General features: G+C 45.5%; 1 protein-coding gene and 1 long non-coding RNA gene across 5 annotated transcripts in view; one reads left to right on the top strand and one right to left on the bottom strand.

The window, feature by feature from the left end:
• Positions 1–14638, bottom strand: part of LOC106732194 (uncharacterized) — a 30267-nt gene extending 15629 nt beyond the window's left edge. The window contains exons 1-3 of the long non-coding RNA XR_001368456.4: positions 14510–14638; positions 12768–12913; positions 1269–1420 (exon numbers count right to left, since the gene is read on the bottom strand). This is a non-coding gene — a long non-coding RNA (uncharacterized LOC106732194). The remainder of the gene's footprint in view (positions 1–1268; positions 1421–12767; positions 12914–14509) is intronic.
• Positions 1–18684, top strand: part of NOD1 (nucleotide binding oligomerization domain containing 1) — a 42369-nt gene that overhangs the window by 1504 nt on the left and 22181 nt on the right. For 3 of the 4 annotated variants that reach the window (XM_075921950.2, XM_075921947.2, XM_075921948.2), the window contains exons 2-3: positions 11277–11614; positions 14610–14784. In XM_075921950.2, coding sequence (XP_075778065.2) covers positions 11399–11614; positions 14610–14784 — 391 coding nt within the window. In that variant the 5' untranslated portion in view covers positions 11277–11398. Of the gene's footprint in view, positions 1–11276; positions 11615–14609; positions 14785–18684 lie in introns of those variants that run through there. The other variant, XM_006125579.5, reaches the window with a different exon arrangement.

Genomic DNA, 18684 nt, shown 5'->3' with positions numbered 1-18684 from the left:
GGGAGAATGCCATACTGTTGTGGGTGAGGCCTCGGAGAGGTGAATGAGAACTGCAAGGCACTATGGCTCAAATCTCAAGGTGGCTGGCTGGCTCTTGCACTTCCTTCCCAGAGATCTCTGTGATAGGTTTTGAGATGCCGCTGATTTATGCAAAATAAAAGAGTTGAGTGTCTTTTAAAAAGCACAGTTCTTCTAAAACAGTGATGGGAGCAGACACACCGTAGCCAAGTGGGCCAATGGCCATTTGCAGAGATGTGAATGAATATCCCTTAAAGGTCCTTATTAAATGCAAAGAAGTGGTGTGTTAAAAGAATAGTAAGGACTGAGATAAATTACTAGACTCCGAGGATGTGTTGTGGGAAATGGAAGAATTTTCTTTACCCCTCCAGTCTTGTCCTGGGCTGTGTGAGATCCATGTTTCCCACTAATAGGTTTGTTGGTTCTTTGCCTCTTACTGGCTTTTCCAAAATTGAATTGTTTAATTTGGAAAGATATTGGGAGGAAAAAAAACACTCAAACACTCAGTGCTTGTGGGAACAAAATTTTTCAAGAAGCCTGGCCTTAGAATTTAGGTGATATAAAGAAGGAAAGGAGCAAGAAACAAAGGAGGTATCAGATAATGTGAGAATAAATTGTGTGGGAGATGGGCCAGTGAAGCAAGTATGTGAGGAGGGAATAGTGAGGCAAATGGGTTAGTGGAGCTGAGAGGAAAGCTAGAGAAATTTACAAGGTTAATTAATGAAGTCTAGAAAAATTAACTAAATGTAATTGAATTTTCTTAGCCATTTTGGAAAGCGTATTATGGGAACCTCTCTCATTTTGTCCGCATGTGTCCTCATCAGGAGTTTGGTCAGTGAGATACAGCCAAATTCAAATTACTAGGTGACATGGAGACAGTAATGTTTTCTATAGTTTCAGTGTGTTTAAGTTTCTTATTCTAGTTTAAATTGGTGTTTTTGTCTAAACTTTGTTCATCTAATATTTGTACTTTGTGAATCCGTGTTTCTAAATTGTAAGGCTTGAGTTTCACATCTCTTCAGTGAAAGACACTCCCATTCTTCAGAAATTTGGCAGAGGACACGTTACAGTGGAAAGTGCGTTGAGCAACTTTTAGGCAGAGATTTCAGCCCAACTGCTATAGGCTAATACAGGAGCTCCAGTAGCAAAGGCAAAAGAAAAAGCCAAACCTGGCTGCTCCTCTGCTGGCAGAGGAAAAGATTTGCAGTAATACAGTAGAGCTACATTACAAATAACAGATGGTAAGTTACCTCTTTTTCCTGGATGCCAGTAGCAATGCCAGAATGATCAAGCTTTCCACATGATTCATGTAAGAAGGAATATGGCCCTCAGCAGGATGATGAAAGAAACACAAGAGTGGGAGCCCTGCTACTTTGGTTCAACTCAGTTCCATCTCCTTCTTCTAAGAAGAAAAAAAAGGATGATGCCAGTCAATGTCTAGTAAACTCGAATACATTCATACATATAAATATCAATTGCATATAAACATAGTTTAGGGGCATCTGCTGATTAAGATGGAATGCTCACCAGCCACGTGATTACCCCCTGGCCCAAGGAAGTGCGGGGACAATACCCTTCGCCTCCTGTCTGCCTTTCTCCCACCCCTGTTCCATCCCCCCTCCCTGCCTTGCTCTGCCCCTGCCTAGGGTTAAACGCTAGGCTTAACCCATTAACCTTGGAGCAGCGCCTGCCTGTGGCTGGCGGTGCTACAGGAAGGGGGCTGCTCCAGTCCGACGGGGCCTGCTGTGCATGGGCTGCTCTGGCTAGCCAAGCCTGCGGGGACTGCTCCAGTTGGGCCAGGCTCACTGCACCATGGGTGGGGAGCTGCTCCAGCCCAGCTGGGATGGTGCAGCCCCCGCAGCCCATGGTATGGCAGGCTTGGCTGGGATGGAGCAGCAGCCACTGCCCACATCAAGCAGGGGGGCTGCTCCAGCCTGGCCAGGCCACCGGTTGCCCATAAGCATCACCCAATCAATGTGATGCTTAGTGGGTAACTGGCTAACCCTTTACATCCCTACCCCGTCCCACATCCTGCGACCTATATGGCCCGGCGGACTAAGGGGTCAGGAGTCCAGCACGCTCACCGGCAGTGGCAGAGGAAGTGGAGCAACGTGGCCTCAGCTCGCTCTGCTCCCCCAGCCGTGTCGCTCCACTTCCTGCCACTAAAGCATAGGGATGGTCCCGGCCCTCCCCAGATCAGTGTGTCAGGAGAGCAGAGTGAGCTGGGCCCACGTAGCTCCGCTTTTCACACTGTTGCCAGTGAGTGCAGGGGGGCTGGACCCCTGCTGCAAGTGCTGGATGCCAGAGACTCTGGGGCTGTGTCTAGACTGCATTCCTCTTAAAATAAGGAATAAGGGATCTTTCGGAAAAGGCTTTATTTTCCGAAAGATCCCCGTCTAGACTGGCGCTTTTTTCCAGCAAAGCTCTGAGCCGGAAAAAAAGCGGCAGCCATGTTTATGCAAATGAAGCGGGGGAGATTTAAATCCCCGCTTCATTTGCAATTGCGATGTGTCTACTTTGCATCCCTTTTACGGAAAAGGGATGCAGTCTAGACACAGCCTGGCTGGCTGGCCCTTTGCCCCTTCTGCCCTGGCACTTGAAGGGTGCACGTGCCTCCTTGTGCCCCGCACGTTGCCACTGATTTAGGCTGCATGCTGATGCTCTCCCTACTGATGGAAGAGGGCAGAAGCAGAAGCCGGCAGAACTGGGTTAGGGGAGATGTAAAAGTGAGCAGTAGGGGCCCTTTGGCCCTCCCCATCCTCTTAATTAAGCTGAGGCTCTGTGGGTCAGCGGAGGAGAAGCCAGGATCCTTGACATGCTTCCATCAAAACTCAGTGGATATTATTACAGCTTGTATCACAGTAGCCCCTTGAGACCTTGATCAGGGCCCTGGTTAGCTAGGTCCTATTTAACCACTTAATAAACACATGTTCCCTGACAGGAACAAATTTTGCTCCAACTCCTATGAGACCAAGCATGGAAAGTTTCTACTACTGTCAATTAATCACAGTTTACTCGTGCAATTAACTCAAAACAAATTACCTTGACCCAAAAAATTAATTGTGATTAATCACAGTTTGAATTGCACTGTTAAATAACAACGAATAGTCCGGTGGCACCTTAGGGTATGTCTACACTACCCTCCTAATTCGAAATAGGAGGGTAATGTAGTCATACCGCAATTTGCAAATGAAGCCCGGGATTTGAATTTCCCGGGCTTCATTTGCAATTGCGGTATGACTACATTACCCTCCTATTTCGAATTAGGAGGGTAGTGTAGACATACCTTTAGAGACTAACAAAAATGCATATATAGTATCATGAGATGCCACAGGACTACTTGTTTTTAAAGTTACAGACTAATATGGCTACTCCTCTGAGAACAACAATTGTGATGGGTTTGATCAGAGGGCCCCTTGGGACTCTTACCCTCTGTGCTGTTCATGTCACTGATGTCCACCTACCTGCTCTCTGGGGTACCCTATCTTACTGTCCTGCTGTGACAGTATACCAGAAGCTGTGGTTTCTCTCTGCCAAGGCAGAGGTGAGTTAATAGCGCCCCAGCAGAGCAACACAGACACTCAAGCAGCTCAGCTCTGGGAAGGCTCAGCTATAAGGTCATTGGCTGAACCCAGGAACACAGCCTCAAAGAGGACCAAAACTCCAGATAAATGTGTCTTACTCTTTATAAAAGTTTTACACAGAGAACGCTCATAAAGTCTACCCCCTTTACAAATGAGAGATATACACAGTGTTTGCTCCCCTCTCTTTCCCCAGTAACGGTTATTTACGCTGGGCTAGATAATAAACAAAAGTATTTTATTAAGTATAAAAAGGATTTAAGTGATTGCAAGTGATAACAGGCAGATCAAAGTAAAAAGCCAAAATAAAACACGTCAGTGAACCCTATATGCTAAGAAACTTGTTAAATGCAAATTTTTAACCTAATAGTGGTTCTAATCACCTCTTTCACAAATTAAGCTGCCTCTTAGCACGGGCCCAACTCTTCTCCCTGTTCTGATGTAGATGTTTCTAGCAGGCATTTTGGATGGTAAAGGGAAGGGGTCTCCTGGCATCTGGCCACCCCGTTATTGTTTGTTTTCCCACCTTTATATCCCTTTTGCCACCTTTATATCCCTTTTGTGTGGTGGAAATTCTTTGTGTTCAGGTTAAACTTTTCTCATCATGAGTGGAAAAGTACAAGATCCAAAAAGGGTTCCAGCATCAGGTGGCTTGACACAGAAGAATGATACGTGCACAGAAATAGAATATACACATTCAGATGATGTGTTACATGATGCATTTTGCTTAAAGCATCTTTGAGTTAAACATATTCATATTCATAAGCCAATTTTTATAAGCATGGAAGGGCCATGACACCAATTGAAATTTATTAAAAATATTGTTTTTCTACATTTCCAAAAGTATTGATTTCAATGACAACATAAAATGCAAAGTGCTCACTTTTTTACTAAAAATATTTGCAGTAAAAAAAAAAGAGAATAATTTTCAGTTCATCTCATACAGGTACTGTCGTGCAATCTCATTATGAAAGTGCAACTTACAATGTAGATTAGTTTTTGTTACATAATTGTGCTCAAAAATAAAACAATGTAAAACTTTAGCACCTACTAAGGATGTTAAGTAACGGTTAATTTACTAGGAATTTCCGACTACTTGACTAGTTGATAGACACTTCCGCATTCCTCCTTTGAAATGTACAAGAGCTCCTACTGGGGCTCTTACACATTTCCAAGGAGGAATGCGGAACTCCACGTGCAGCCCAGGGTCAGTGGGAAGTCCCACTGTCTCCAGGCTGCATGCAGCGTGCCAGCTTTGAAATGTACAAGAGATCCCAGCGGAGGCTCTTGTGCATTTCAAAGCAGCAGCGCCCTCATGGAGCCTGGAGTCAGCGGGGGACTCAGAGTCCATCGCTGACCACGTGCTCCATGCTGCGCTGCCAATTTGAATGCCATATAGAACCTGGGATCAGCTGGGGACTCCCAGCTGATCCCGGGTTGGGGAGTTCCCAGCTGACTCGGGGCTCCATGCGTGGCAACGCCGCACAGCTGAGCCGGGGATCAGCTGTGCGGCACTGCCCCTTTGAACGCTGCTTTTGCATTTCAAAGAGGCAGCGCCGCAAAGCTGATCCCGGGCTTAGCTGTGTGGCGTTGCTGCTTTGAAGTATCCCCCCCCCCCCGCTTTGCTGCCTCTATCTGATAGAGACAGCAAGGGGGGGGGAATCAACTAGTCGACTGACTAGCCGATAAGCATTTGCTGCATCCCTATTGCCAACAAGTCCACTCAATTTTACCTCTTGTTCAGTCAATCGCTAAGACAAATAAGTTTGGTTACATTTATGGGAGATAATATTGCCTATTTATTTAAAATGTCACCTGAAAATGAGAGCAGGTGTTTGCATGTGGCAGGTATGATAGATATTCATATGCCCCTTCATGCTTTGACCACCATTCCAAAGAACATGCTTCCATGCCGATGACAGTTTCCCCGGCCAGCCCTGCTGCACCTGCCGCCAGCCCTGCTTCTGGCGGCTAGTTCTCCCCTCCTCTCCCGATCTCCCCCGGCCAGCCCTGCTGTACCCAACACCTGCCCCCGCTGCCAGTTCTACCTCCTGCGGGCTGGTTCCTCCTCCCGATCTTCCCCGGCCAGCTCTGCTGCACCTCCCGCCAGCGCTGCTTCCATTGACCAGTTCTCCCCTCCTCCTCCTGAGCTCCCCCAGCCAGCCCTGCTCCCGCTGGCCGCACTCCCTTCCCCCCGATCTCCCCCGGCCAGTCCTGCTCCACCCTTCCCCTCCCGCAACCGACCAGCTCTGTTTCACATCGCTCCCCCCCCCAATCTCCCCCAGCCAGTCCCCAACCCCTCCCCTTCCGCCAGCTCTGCTTCCCTACCCCCCGCCCCTTCCTCCCGGCCAGCCCCGCTCCCCTACAGGCCGGTACCTCCCCTCCCCCCCCCATGAAGTGTGTCCGATATTTTTTTTTAAGACTACCTGGTAACCCTATAATGTCTCTCAAAAAAAGTGGCTTTGGATTTTAATTTAATCACATGATACGCTCTTTTAGTTTTAAAGTATGGATTGCTGTATTATGCAATAAGCACTGAATTGCACATGTAACAAACAAACAAAGAAGCACAATGTCCCATACTTAAGCTTGTATTTTTTAAGTAAAGTTTAGTTGTTAATTTAAAAAAAATTAAGTTTAGTTAAGTTTTAGTTTCTTTAGTTTATGATTGAGTACAGCCTCTCTCCGAGTTACAAATGAGTTACAGACCAAACACTTGGCCGTAGCTCGAACTGTTCGTAACTCGGACCCCATTGAGTTACATGCGACCGCACTGTTGGTAAGCATGGGTCGCGTTCGTAACTCGGGGACTGCCTTTACGACTGCTCCATGGAAGCTTTGGTCGTAAGTGTGAACGGTCGTAACTCGAACGTTCACAACTTGGGGAGCGGCTGTATTCAATAAATGTTCGCCTTTAAAAAATAAAATAAAATTCCCTGGGTGCACGCCCTAATGACATGTGCTGCGTATGCCTATGGAAGTACTTCAAAGCGGCAGCACTGCACAGAGCCCGGATTCCTGGTATGAGAGAAATTGAAAAATACTATTATCATTTTTACAGTTCAAGTATTTGTAATAATACTGCAAGAGCACTGTACACTTTGTATTCTGTGTTGTAATTGAAAATGTAGAAAAACATCCACAAGTATTTAATAACTTTCAATTGGTATTCTGTTGTTTAGCAGCATGATTAAAACTTTGAGTAATTGTGATTAATTTTTAGTTAATTGTGTGAATTAACTGTGATTAATCAACAGCCCTAATAAATAGGTTTTCCAGCTTCCAGAAACTAGTTCAACCAGTGATGTGTCATAGTTGTTATTTTCACTGAGTCAATAGGAATGGTCTGTTTTGGACAGTCAGACCAGAAATAATATGGGTTGGATTTTTCATTTAATTTCTTTCTTTAAAGAGAAACCATTTTTTTAAATTAGTTTTTCCTTTACTTTAAAAACTAAGTTGCCTTGGGCAAACTTGTTGTTCAGACTAATTTTACTTCCCCCACTTGTATACTCTTTGTCAGTGAATAGACAATTTAATCAGAAGCCAAATTTAGTGGATTAAATACTTCATGTTCTTGCACCCCTTTCCCTGTTGCATGTAAGTTAAGGGCCTCCAATAAGCTCTTTTGGCAATAAGTATTTACAGTATCAGTGAAACACAATATTTTTCACTACCAGAAAATTAGATGAGTTTCTTGCATCACCAGGTGAGGAAATGGCAGGCAGGAGTGGCAGTTGTGACGGGATTTGAGGGAACACTTTGAGCAAAAAGAGAATGTAAATGGTAGAAAGAAGAGCCCATATTTTTTGGCTGCACAAAGATTACCATTTTAAAGAGCTGTTGTAATCAGCAGACTCACTAACGTCAAAATAGCATCATCTTACTCAGCCTTGTGACTCCAGCTCAGTGATTGTCCGACGCCTCGGTGTAAGTGTAAAGTATATGTATGTTGTGTCTACTTACTCTGGCAAGTCTTGACCTCTGTCCCCCTTTCATTTCTCTCTTGCCTCAGTCCCCACCCATCCTCTCCCATAGTCCATTATAACAAGTAGGGATGTAAAACTCCATTTAATTGGTTAACTGGTTAACTGGTTAAACGTGATATTTACCTGGTTAACCGATTAAATGGGGGTGGGCGGGAAGGTGCGCTCACCCCACCGCACAAAGGGGATGCGCTGGCTAGACCGGAGTGTACTTGTCCATGGCAAGCCTTAAGGGGTTGGAGCATCCCCCTGCTTGCAGCCAGTGGGGAGTTGCTCCAGCTCCCATCTGTTAACCAGAACTGGTAAGCCTCCCCCCATTAAGGATGAAGCTAACCAGTTAATCTTTCACACCCCCAATCCCCAGCAATTCATGCTCTTTTCCCTGTTTCCAGGGTTGCTTGTGTTTCCCCTGTCCTACAGATCCTTTCCACCTGCCTATTGCTCTAATTCACTTCTCTCCTTTGCTTTTAAACTCCTTGGATGATCCAGGCCCACCAACGCATGGAAGGAAGGGGGAGTAAAGGGAGCAACTGCCCTAGGGTCCCGCAGTTCAAAGCTATGGATTTGAAATTTGTGCAGGCATTGGCTAATCCGTTGCCCCATCCCACCCCATCCATGGTTAAGTGAGCCACAGTATGATCACTAGAACTGTGTGCTAAGAAAAGGCTTGCTACAGAATACACATCTTGGTCTCATTGTTACAGCCAATGGGACTTCTTGGAGAGTCAGAACTGTACACCATAGCATGCATGAAATCAGCAAGCCTCCATGTATTAATGTTATGTTAATGTTCCCCTGAGAGGGATCCAAGGCCCTTTTCATCTAGATAAGCTATTGCCATTTCGCTGATTATTATGTGTGGCTGTGAGGCTTAAAGATAATGTGGGAGGAACAGGAACGAAACTGCTCTTATTTTAAAAAAGGCTGTGTTTTTGGATTTCAAACACCAGCTATTGTATCCATGAGAGAACTGACAAAATTGGATTATAATTAATTACAATTACTAATACTGTACTTAAATAGCAATATAGTAAAATATATATAATTACTATTTTGGTACAAGCATTGTACACTAAACTTCCGATAATCCGGCACCTTTAGGACCCAGGAGGTGCCAGATTATCAGATTTGCCGGACTATCGGAAGGGGGGACTATGAGGGGTCTGGGGTGGGGGGGGATGCCACCCCAGACCCCTCATAGCCCCCCCTTCCGATAGTCCGGCTCTGCCCCAGGCGTCCCTGATTCAGCCGCTGCTGGTCAGTTTCAGCAGCGGCTGAATCGGGGATGCCTGCAATAGAGCAGCTGGAGTGCTGCCGGATTGGTCCGATAGCGCTGACCCTTGGCGCGGCGAGACCAACCCGGCAGCACCCCAGCTGCTCTTGGGGACGCCTGGGGCAGAGCAGCTGGGGGGCTGCCAGGTTGGTCCCACAGCGCCACTCCTCAGCGCTACTGGACCAACCCGGCAGCACCCCAGCTGCTCTGCCCCAGGTGTCCCCAAGTCAGCCGCTGCTGATACTGATCAGGGGCTGATTCCAGGAAGCCTGGGGCAGAGCAGCTCTGCCTTGGGCTTCCTGGAGTCAGCCGCTGGTCAGTTTCAGGAGCGGCTGAATCGGGGACAGCTGGAGTGCTGCCGGGTTGGGCCCCGCAACCCCGAGGGGCAGCGCTACGGGACCAACCCGGCAGCACTCCAGCTGCTCTACCCTAGGCGTCCCCAATTCAGCCACTGGTCAGTTTTAGCAGCGGCTGAATCGGGGAAGCTGGTGGCAGAGCAGCTCCAATGGTCCAGCTGCCCAGAGCACTTCCGGGTTCCTGATGGTGCCGGACCATCAGATGCCGGACCATTGGAGTTTTATTGTACCTACATTTAATTTACCAGCTGAGAAGTAGACTTCTTACAAGATCACTGTCAGATCCATTCTGAATACTTCCTGAGAATTTACAAATTGAGCTCTAAGTATGCACTATAATTCCAAGGTGGAAAATGTTGGGTGAAATGATGCAGCTGTTCCAGTGAGATTTTGGTAACACTTTTAGGTTTCTAACTGTAGTAATAGTAGAGAAAATCTCTCTCTCTCCTCTGCAGGAAAGGGAGTGTAGCTGCTTCAAAGTGTATATAGTTTCCCAAGGCATTTACAATGCAGAAAACTTTCCACATCCACCTCACCTTCTTTCCCTTTCCAACTATATATAAAGTCTTATTCGTACTGGGGATTTCATCTATAGTATCCAGACACCAGTGCAGACTCACAGGACTCTTTTGTAGCCACACTAGAAGATGCAGTATGCACCAATGCAGCTTACTGCTGCTTGAAACTGGGATAGGATGTGATTCGCACTGATGAAGTTTGTAATGACTTTGCCTATGTACACTGAGAGCCAGATTCACAGCTGGTGTAAATTTGCATAGCTCCACTGTCCCCCTGAATCACCTGAGAATTGCTTTGCACAAGTGCAGTTGCAGTAGTGATTGGTTCTCATTGGCTAAAACTGGGGTAAATCTCTAGCCTAGACAAGTTCTAAATGTCCATTCCTTTAACTGGACGTAATAAAACCTAAACAGCCTGGCTAACATTTTCCGCCACAAATAAGTGATCTGTGTCTATTAGACCAATCTGTCTTCATTACACCATTCAGATTATCCCTGCAGCTCGGTTGGCTGGTTTCTGCTTCACTTAGCTTACTGGAAGCCACTTTGCTATTTCTCTTGTCAGAAGAATCTTATTGTGTAATAATAATAAACTTTGATGATTAAACCATTTTTCAAACACCACTTCATTCTAAAGCCTGCGGTCGGACAGCAGGGGGCCGAAAGGGAGGCTGGAGCACCAGACAGACTCCCCAATGCCTGGGCGGTGGGGGAGCCCTGAGCCTCAAGGGCTGTATCCAAGCAAGCTGGGGCCCGCAATAATTGTCAACTTTATTATTTCACTGCTGATTGTTTCACATCCAACTAATGTGATCTTCCCACCCCAAGCTGTCTCCTAAATCTACTCAGATGCCATCTCCTATTTTTTAATGTATATGAAGGTGTCATGGATTCACTAGGTCATGTCTATAAGCAACATTTTAAACACATTCTTAGCTTTTTGTAATAAAGCAGAACTGACCTGCTCTGTGAGAAACTATTGCATTTTGATGCAATATCATTTTCTTTCCTTTCTTTCCTGCCCAACGACATTTGGACAGAGGCCATGCCTTACCCACTGAAGCATAAAAAGATAATATAAAATATTCTATCAGACACCAAAGCGCATAAAATAAAGTGGAAAGAAGCACAGTGCAAAGTAAAATAATGTTCTTTTTTACAAAACAACAAATAGTTTTGCAGCAGCTTAGAGACTAACAAAAGATGTAGATGGTATCATCTACATTTTTTGTTAGTCTCTAAGGTGCTGCAAGACTATTTGTTGTTTTTTAAGTTTTTCCAGTTACAGACTAACACGGCTACCCCTCTGAAGCTCTTTATTATAGAGTACTGTGTATGCTTTTATTAGCTTGGACCATTTGGTAACTTTTTCCCAAGAACAGTATGAGTTCAAGTGCTGGGCTAGCAATCCATTGTTCTTGGAAGGTGAGGTTAGCAATTGTACTCTTGATAGACTAGAAAAACTTTGTTTGGTTCGTGTTTGAGGAGTAGTCTCTACTGTTGAATGTTCTTTTAATAGATATTCCATGCTATTAACTGCACAGGTCCAGTAATGCGAAGGACAATCTCTGTGTCACTTGCATTAAACTCCATGCCAATTCCACGCTGCAAATCTACAGTCGCTCAATGATGAAGTTAAAAGGACCAGTCTCTGGCTGTCTTAACAATGGAAGGTCAGTCTTGTGCTAACATAGAGACTATCCAGCAAGTACTCTCCGAATCAAGTCCCCCATCCTTCCTTAATGTGCTGAAAATACATCGAGAACTTTTAGTCAGCAAAATCCGAAACACACAATGTTTGATTGACAACTTGATTAAGAACGAATACTTCTCTATTGAAGATGCAGAGATTGCCGTGCAGTTTCCTACTCAGGCCGACAAGGTATAGTCTTATTTCACATTCAGCTTAAGTTTTTTATTAACCATGTAAAACCGCATAAGTTGGAGCCTGCATGGTAACTTTAACTCAACTGCCTTTTATATTTTTATCATGTTTGATACTCTCGGTCTACTTCCTATGGGTCAGCGTCCTCGTCACCGGTATCACAGCCAATAGTTGGTGCTCTAGTGAGTAGATGCAGCAGAGAGGCTATTGAATGGGTAGGATGACTGAACAGTTGAGTTCTCTATCACCTTGAGGTGATCCTGCCAGTGCGGAAGGTCATTGCTGAGGCAATCTAAGGAAGCTTACACAGTTGCTAGTTTTGCTCTATGGATAACAACAGAACACCTGCACCTTTGACAAGCACTAGATTCACACAGAAAATAAATGAATGTATTAAAACCATTCTATAGGATGGAAATCGTTGGTGTATTTGGGCAGTGAACAGCAGTGGGTGGAGTAGATAAACTGCTTGGTTACTAAAAAACTGAGGACTTGATTGTCAAACCAAAAGCAAGCACTCAGGACTTGTCCACAGTGCAAAGGCAGCAAATCAATTTAAGTTACACAACTTCAGTTATATGAACAGCATAGCTGAAGTTCACTGCAGTGTGTTGACTGGAAATGCTCTCCTATTGACTCCCCTGGCGCTTCTCATTGAGATGGAGTACTAGAGTCGAGGGGAGAGCAATCGACTTGGATCGTTCACTGCCTCATTGATCTGACCCATAGTGTAGGCAAGCCCTCAGTGTTGGTCCAACTCGGCTTTTGTTTATTTTATTAGGACAATCAGTGTTCGTATAGGGTCTGAACCCACTCCCATTGAAGTTGATGGGAGCCTTTCTGCTGATTTTAGTGAGAGTTGCATTGTGTCCTCAAATCATGGCAATTAACCTCTGTAAATCTATATGTTTGCCGATATAAGAAAAGCTCTAAAACATACATTTACCAAAAAATCTGTGATGCGAGCAAATACTTAAGAGGGAAACAGAGTTAATATCAATCAAGGTCTATATGAGACCAGGAAGGTCGGCTTAAGGTATGCAACTCCAGCTACATAAATAACATAGCAGGAGTTAGCATACCTTAAGCTGAGCTTGATGCTGTTTTCACAGTGGGAGGTTGACAGGAGCAAACACTCCCGTTGGCTTACCTTACTCCTCGCGAATCGATGTGTACCAGCGACGACTGGGCACACCCTCAGCATTCCATTTAGTGAGTCTTTACTAGACCCGCTTAGTTGAATGCCAGAAGATCATTCTCTGACATGGTGGGTGGAGACGTGGCATAGATGGAGCCCTAGTTTAAAGGAGAAAAAGTGTTCATTTTAAAATTGTAATCATTTTTTCTAATGAAGGCTTTCCCCTCATTTAAACTAGGACCCTCCTATGTCATAGTAAAGGTTTTATTTAAATACATATGGACATTCTGTATATTTCTTCATGAAATTGAGGAAAACCTTGATATCTTGACTAGGGATGTGAATGACTAGTTGACTATCTGATAAGCAAATGCCATTTGGGATAGTCGACACATTAATCAACTAGTCACTTCCCTCCGTCCCTTATTGCCTCTATCAGAAAGAGGCAGCAACGGGGGAAGGAAGAAGAGGGGGTGCTTCAGAGTGGCAGCGCTGCGTGGAGGCCCGGGTTCTGCCACTTTGAAATGCCCCATTGAACCCTTGAGTCCCCCACTGGTCCTGTGCTCCCCGCAGCGCTTTCACCTTTGAAGTGGGCTGTTGCTGCACTTCAAAGATGGAGGTGCCCTTATCGTCTAATCGAATAGTTGATGCAAATTGCATGGACTATTCGATTAGCCAGTTAATCTAAATTTAACATCCCTAATCTTGTCACACTTTGGGTCTAGATTTCTGTCTCCAGTGGCAAATAATAGCAAAAACTGCTTGGGTTTCCAATTCTTCCACTAGCGAGAGGCATTTTTTCCCAATACAATGATTTAATACAGTACCTGACTGTGATTTCCCTTAAGAACCAGTTATGCAGCTCTTGAGGTTTCAGAACTATGTCACAGCTAGAGGAGAGTGAACTACAAAAGATTCAGAATCCTGGGCTTTTCATCAATGTGCAGATTCCCCTAGTGTAATGACACTTATTTGAGAGTGAAAATTGTAACTGGTGCTTACTCTGTGTAGCTAGCCTAAGCTGGGAGTTGAACAGTGGTGTATTGTATGATTACTTTGGGGTCTTTTTTTTTGTTCAGTAGTATAACATAGTAATAAAGCACTCAGGCCAGCTCTACACTAGACCGAGCATCTCGACTTAAGGTACGCAACTCTAGCTACTTAGAATATGTAGCTGGCATCGGCTTTCCTTAAGCTGAGCTTGGTGGCATCCCCACAATGGAAGGCTGATGAGAACAAACGCGCCCATCGGCTTCCCTTACACCTTGCAAAAGGAAGAGTACCAGATGCCTGTGGGAGCACCCTCTGAGTTAGTTTAGACTCGCTAAATCAAAATTTGCTAAATCAAACTCTGGAAGATTGATCCCGGAGCGGCATTCCTGCATGTACTGAAGACAAGCCCTCAGACACCTACCGAGTGTAGCTCCCAGCACAGGCAATGTGTATTTCACAGGAAAAGGGGGAAGTTTAGTTTTTGGGCCATATTGCCTAACCTCTCACGCAGAATCCTGCAGAAGGGGCCAGAAGTGAGTGAAAACTGAGGGTATGTCTACACTTGCAGCCTAATTCGAAATAGGGCTGCAAATGTAAGCATTTGAAATTACAAATCAAGCCTGGGATTTAAATATCCTGCGCTTGATTTGCATCTTCCTGCCCTGGCACCGGTTTTTGAAATTGACAAGCCCAGAATAACAGCCCGTGTCCACACGCGGCAGTGAAATGGGCGTTCGAAATAAAGCCCTCGTTCGAAATACCTGTTATTCCTACTGCAATGAGGTTCCCATTTCCATACATGAAGCATTTCGTAAATGTAACGGCTATGTGTTGCTAACATTCGATGTGGTATTTCTTCAGGTTCGTAAAATTCTGGATCTGGTTCAAAGCAAAGGAGAAGAAGTTTCAGAATATTTCATCTACATCCTACAAGAGGTCTCTGATGCGTATTATGAACTACAGCCTTGGTTGGATGAAATAGATTTCCGCCCATCACAGAATGTTCAAAACAAACCTGTTACAAATACAGATCCAGGTAGGAAGAGCCAATAGGTCAATTCTCTGTAGAAAACATGTTTCCAGAGAGAAACATGTGCTAATACCCATCAAATTAATGTCATCTATTGATTAGTCTCACTATTTGTTCTGATTTCCACAGTATTGGGAATCAAGATTTAAAAATATGTAACCGGGATAAACACTACACTGTGGTTCTTGTTTTCCATGTGAATATTATGGGGCGAGATTTTTATCCCTCTACAGCTCCCTGTGGCAACATACTCTCTGTAAAAACTGTAGAGCTATCTGGGAAAAATAGCCTGGTGAATGCATTGGCTTCCTTATACAGGCCTCTTTACAAAGGAACTTAGGAGCAGGGTGCCTAGCACGTAGCGGTGTGGGGACCTTGGGTGGTGCTGAGGCAGATGGTGGAACTTAGAATTGCTCCTTCTGTTACCTAAGTAAGTTATGCTGGCAGGGGAGAGGGGGGCAAGGTCCCAAAGCATGGCAGAATCATGAGGGCACACAAGTGGATTGAAGTAATCTTAGTCCCTGCCCACACAGGGCTGCAAGCAGTACAGTCATCACACTCCCATTTCATTTTATTAATCACCACAAGATTTTAAGTGCTTACAAATAATGAGTGTTCTGATCATCAAAGTTGATCACCTAAGACAGTGGTCTCCAACCTTTTCAAGCATGAAATCACATTCCAGGATCTATCCAAACACCTTTGCCCCGCCTCCTTCCTGCCCTTTCTCCAAGGCCCCTCCCCTACTCACTCCATCCTCCCTCCCCATCCTCATCACTTTTATCAGGCTGGGGGCAGGGTTTTGAGGTGCAAGAGGGATTCAGGGCTGGGGCTAGGGTTTGGAATGCGGGCTCCAGCTGGGCACCACTTACCACAGGTGTCTTCTGGGTGGTGATGCAGGGGACTAAGGCAGGCTCACCCCTGCCCTGGTCCTGCACCACTCCCAAAAGCAGACAGCAAACTCTCTCCATCCCTGCCCCCTCTGCCCGTGGAGATGGGGTGCAGGGAGGGGCACCCTGAAATCAGCACCCCCCCTTTCCTCTTCTTCCCGTGCCCTGCACAGCAAGCAGGCGGCTCCTAGGGGTGAGGGGCACCTCCAAGGTAGAGGGCCGGGCAGCACAGGAGTGCTGAGAGGGGCAGATGAAGTGCCAGCTCTCGATAGCCTCCGGGCCAAACTGTCAGGATCACCTGTCAAAAGCTCCAAGATCTACCAGTAGATCCTGATGTACTGGTTGGTGACCACTGACCTAAGAAATAAAAGTAGAATCACAGTCTGTTTGATAAGGAAGAAGTCCTTTCATAAACGGCCTAGGATTCCTCTTTTTTAGCCTGGGACCACCTCCCCCTTCAAACTCTTTGTTCTCCAGACTTGTTTCCAAGTGTTGAATTTGGGAGGGGGGAGGAAGCCAAGTCATGATGTCACTTCCCCCTTTTGTAACTTCTTCCAGCTTTACGGTGATGTGAGTCAAGCAGTCTCCATTGTCTCTGATATTGGCACTTTACAGCGCTGTAACTTTCTGGCTCAGGAGTGTGAAAAACACTCTCCTCCTCCTCCTCCATCTGCCTCCCGCACAGCAAATTACAGCGCTGTAAAGCACCATTGTGAACCAGGCTACTAGCTACTTCCTTCACAGAGATGTCTTACATAGAGTACTGGGAGAGCCCTCTCCCAGCAATCCAGCCGTGGCCACACTTTCAGTTTAAGTGTAGACAAAGCCTCCGTATGCTCTCTGAGAGGTTTCCATTTCATACGGTTGCTGGGGGTATTCCTTGTGGGTGTGTATTATGGATGTGAACGACTAGTCAACTATCCGATAAACAAATGCTTATTGGAGAGTCAACACACTAGTCAGCTAGTTGCTTCCCCCCTCTCTTGCTGGCTCTATCAGAAAGAGGCAGCAAGGGAGGGGGAGAGGAGGGAGTGCTTCAAAGCGGCAGCGCCATGTGGATCCAGGGGTCAACTGGGGACTCCCCACCTGACCCCAGGCCCCATGTGGCACTGCCACTTTGAAATGCTGTGGGGATCATGGGGCCAGCGGGAAACTGCTTGAGTCTCCCACTGACCCCGTACTTCCCTCAGCACTTTCACCTCTGAAGTGTAACAACATCCCTGGGGCTGTTGCTACACTTCAAAGGTGGAAGCACCCTTATCAACTAATCAAACAGTCAGTGCAAATTACATCTACTATTCGATTAGCCCATTAATCTAAATTTAACATCGCTAGTGTGTATTCCACTTAATGGGCCAGCATCAGTGTGTGGTTGCTCCATTGTACCTGAAAGATTGGTTGTGGTGTTTCCAACTTTGCAGCACGTTTCAGTCGCGCACACAGAGCGCAAAACTTCATAACTTCATAACATTGACAGCACATACAATAAAACAGGATTCTAACGTTCAACAGATCAAGACTTTTAAAATTATGCTTCAGAAGGTATATTTTGTATAGAACACATCATTGTCATATCACCCTGGTAAACATGGGGTGTTGCTTTGAGGTCAGATCAGCATTTTCAGGTGAAATGAAGCTTTGATTTTAGCCACATAACCTAATGACAGCAGTTTAAGCATCATCATTAACTGATTGAAAGTGAAGTATTTTTGCAAAAGCTTCCTGGTATTGTAGGTGGAGTTTTGAGTAGCGTGCCACTTGACAACTGAATTACCCTTAGGGACAGGAGTTTCTAACCAGATCATACTGTGATATGGACACCGAGTGCTGTGCATCTAGGGTGGTCTCTGTTGTGCTTGCGATAACCAGAAACTCATGTATTCTGTAAGATGAAGTGTATCTTGACAGCAGCCCAGTCTCAGTATTGGAATGTAGTTAGTGGAGTTAGTCAAACATGTATATTTTGCTTTGTTTACGTAGCTTTTGGGTTTTTTAAAACCTTAAGCACTGTTTTATTTTTACATAGCCAGTAGTGTTGTAAGAGCCTCAGTCTTGGAATGGTGGTGATTATTAAATCAAACTAGCCAACAGGCAAGGAGTGAAGGGGATAAAATTGATCTAAGGGATGGAGGGCAAGCTGTATGAGCAAAGGCTGAAGGAACTGAGGATATGTTTAGTTTGGAAAAGAGGAGACTGAAGGGGGGGACATGACAGAAGTCTTCAAATAATTGAAAGGCTGTCACAGAACAGATGAAGGAATAACTTCAATCTACTGCATAGAGGATTTGGATTAAATCGCAGGGAAAAGTTTCTAACTGCATGAACAGTAGCTAATGGAGCAGCCTTGTGAGGCTGCGGAAGCTCCTTCACTGGAGGTTTGCAAAAGGAGGCTGTATCGCCAGCAGTCTGTGGTATTTAGGCACAACAAATCCTGTAACTTGGCAGGAGCAGGACAAGGTGACCCTTGCAGTCCCTTCTAACCCTGCAGTTCTAACAACAACAAATTTAACTGAAACTGTCTGGGAACCTTACGAGGGGGAACATGTAACCATCTGAATCGGGGTGAGGGTGCAAACTTTTTGGCCTGAGGGCCATATCTCAGCATAGAAATTGCATGGAGGACCATGGATGCTCACAAAGTTGGGGGCCGGGGTGCAAGAGAGCTCTGGGTGGAGGGGGGGAGAGCTCTTGGGTGGGGACAGAAATGAGGAGTTCACATTGCTCCAGGCTGAGATCGAGGGGTTTGGCATATGTGAGGGGGGCTCTCAGTTGGGGCAGAGGATTGGGGCAAATGGGAAGGGGGGTGAGGGCTCTGGCTGGGGGTTCAGGCTCTGAAGTCAGGCTGGGAATGAGGGGTTTAGGATCCAGACTGGGATTGAAAGGTTTGGGGAGCATTTGATAAAAGGTAGAAAGGTGTTAGCTGTAACCTAAAACTCTTATTTACCTAAGAACCTCAGGCATAAGTTCTTGAATATAACCAGTCATTCCTCCTTAGTTCCCAAGCATGGCAGGACTG

Source organism: Pelodiscus sinensis, chromosome 2 (assembly GCF_052426305.1).
Source record: "Pelodiscus sinensis isolate ZL-2025 chromosome 2, ASM5242630v1, whole genome shotgun sequence".
NCBI classification, from domain to species: domain Eukaryota; kingdom Metazoa; phylum Chordata; order Testudines; family Trionychidae; genus Pelodiscus; species Pelodiscus sinensis.
The sequence above is the reverse complement of the archived record's forward strand: the minus strand, read 5'-3'. Positions and strand labels throughout refer to the sequence as shown.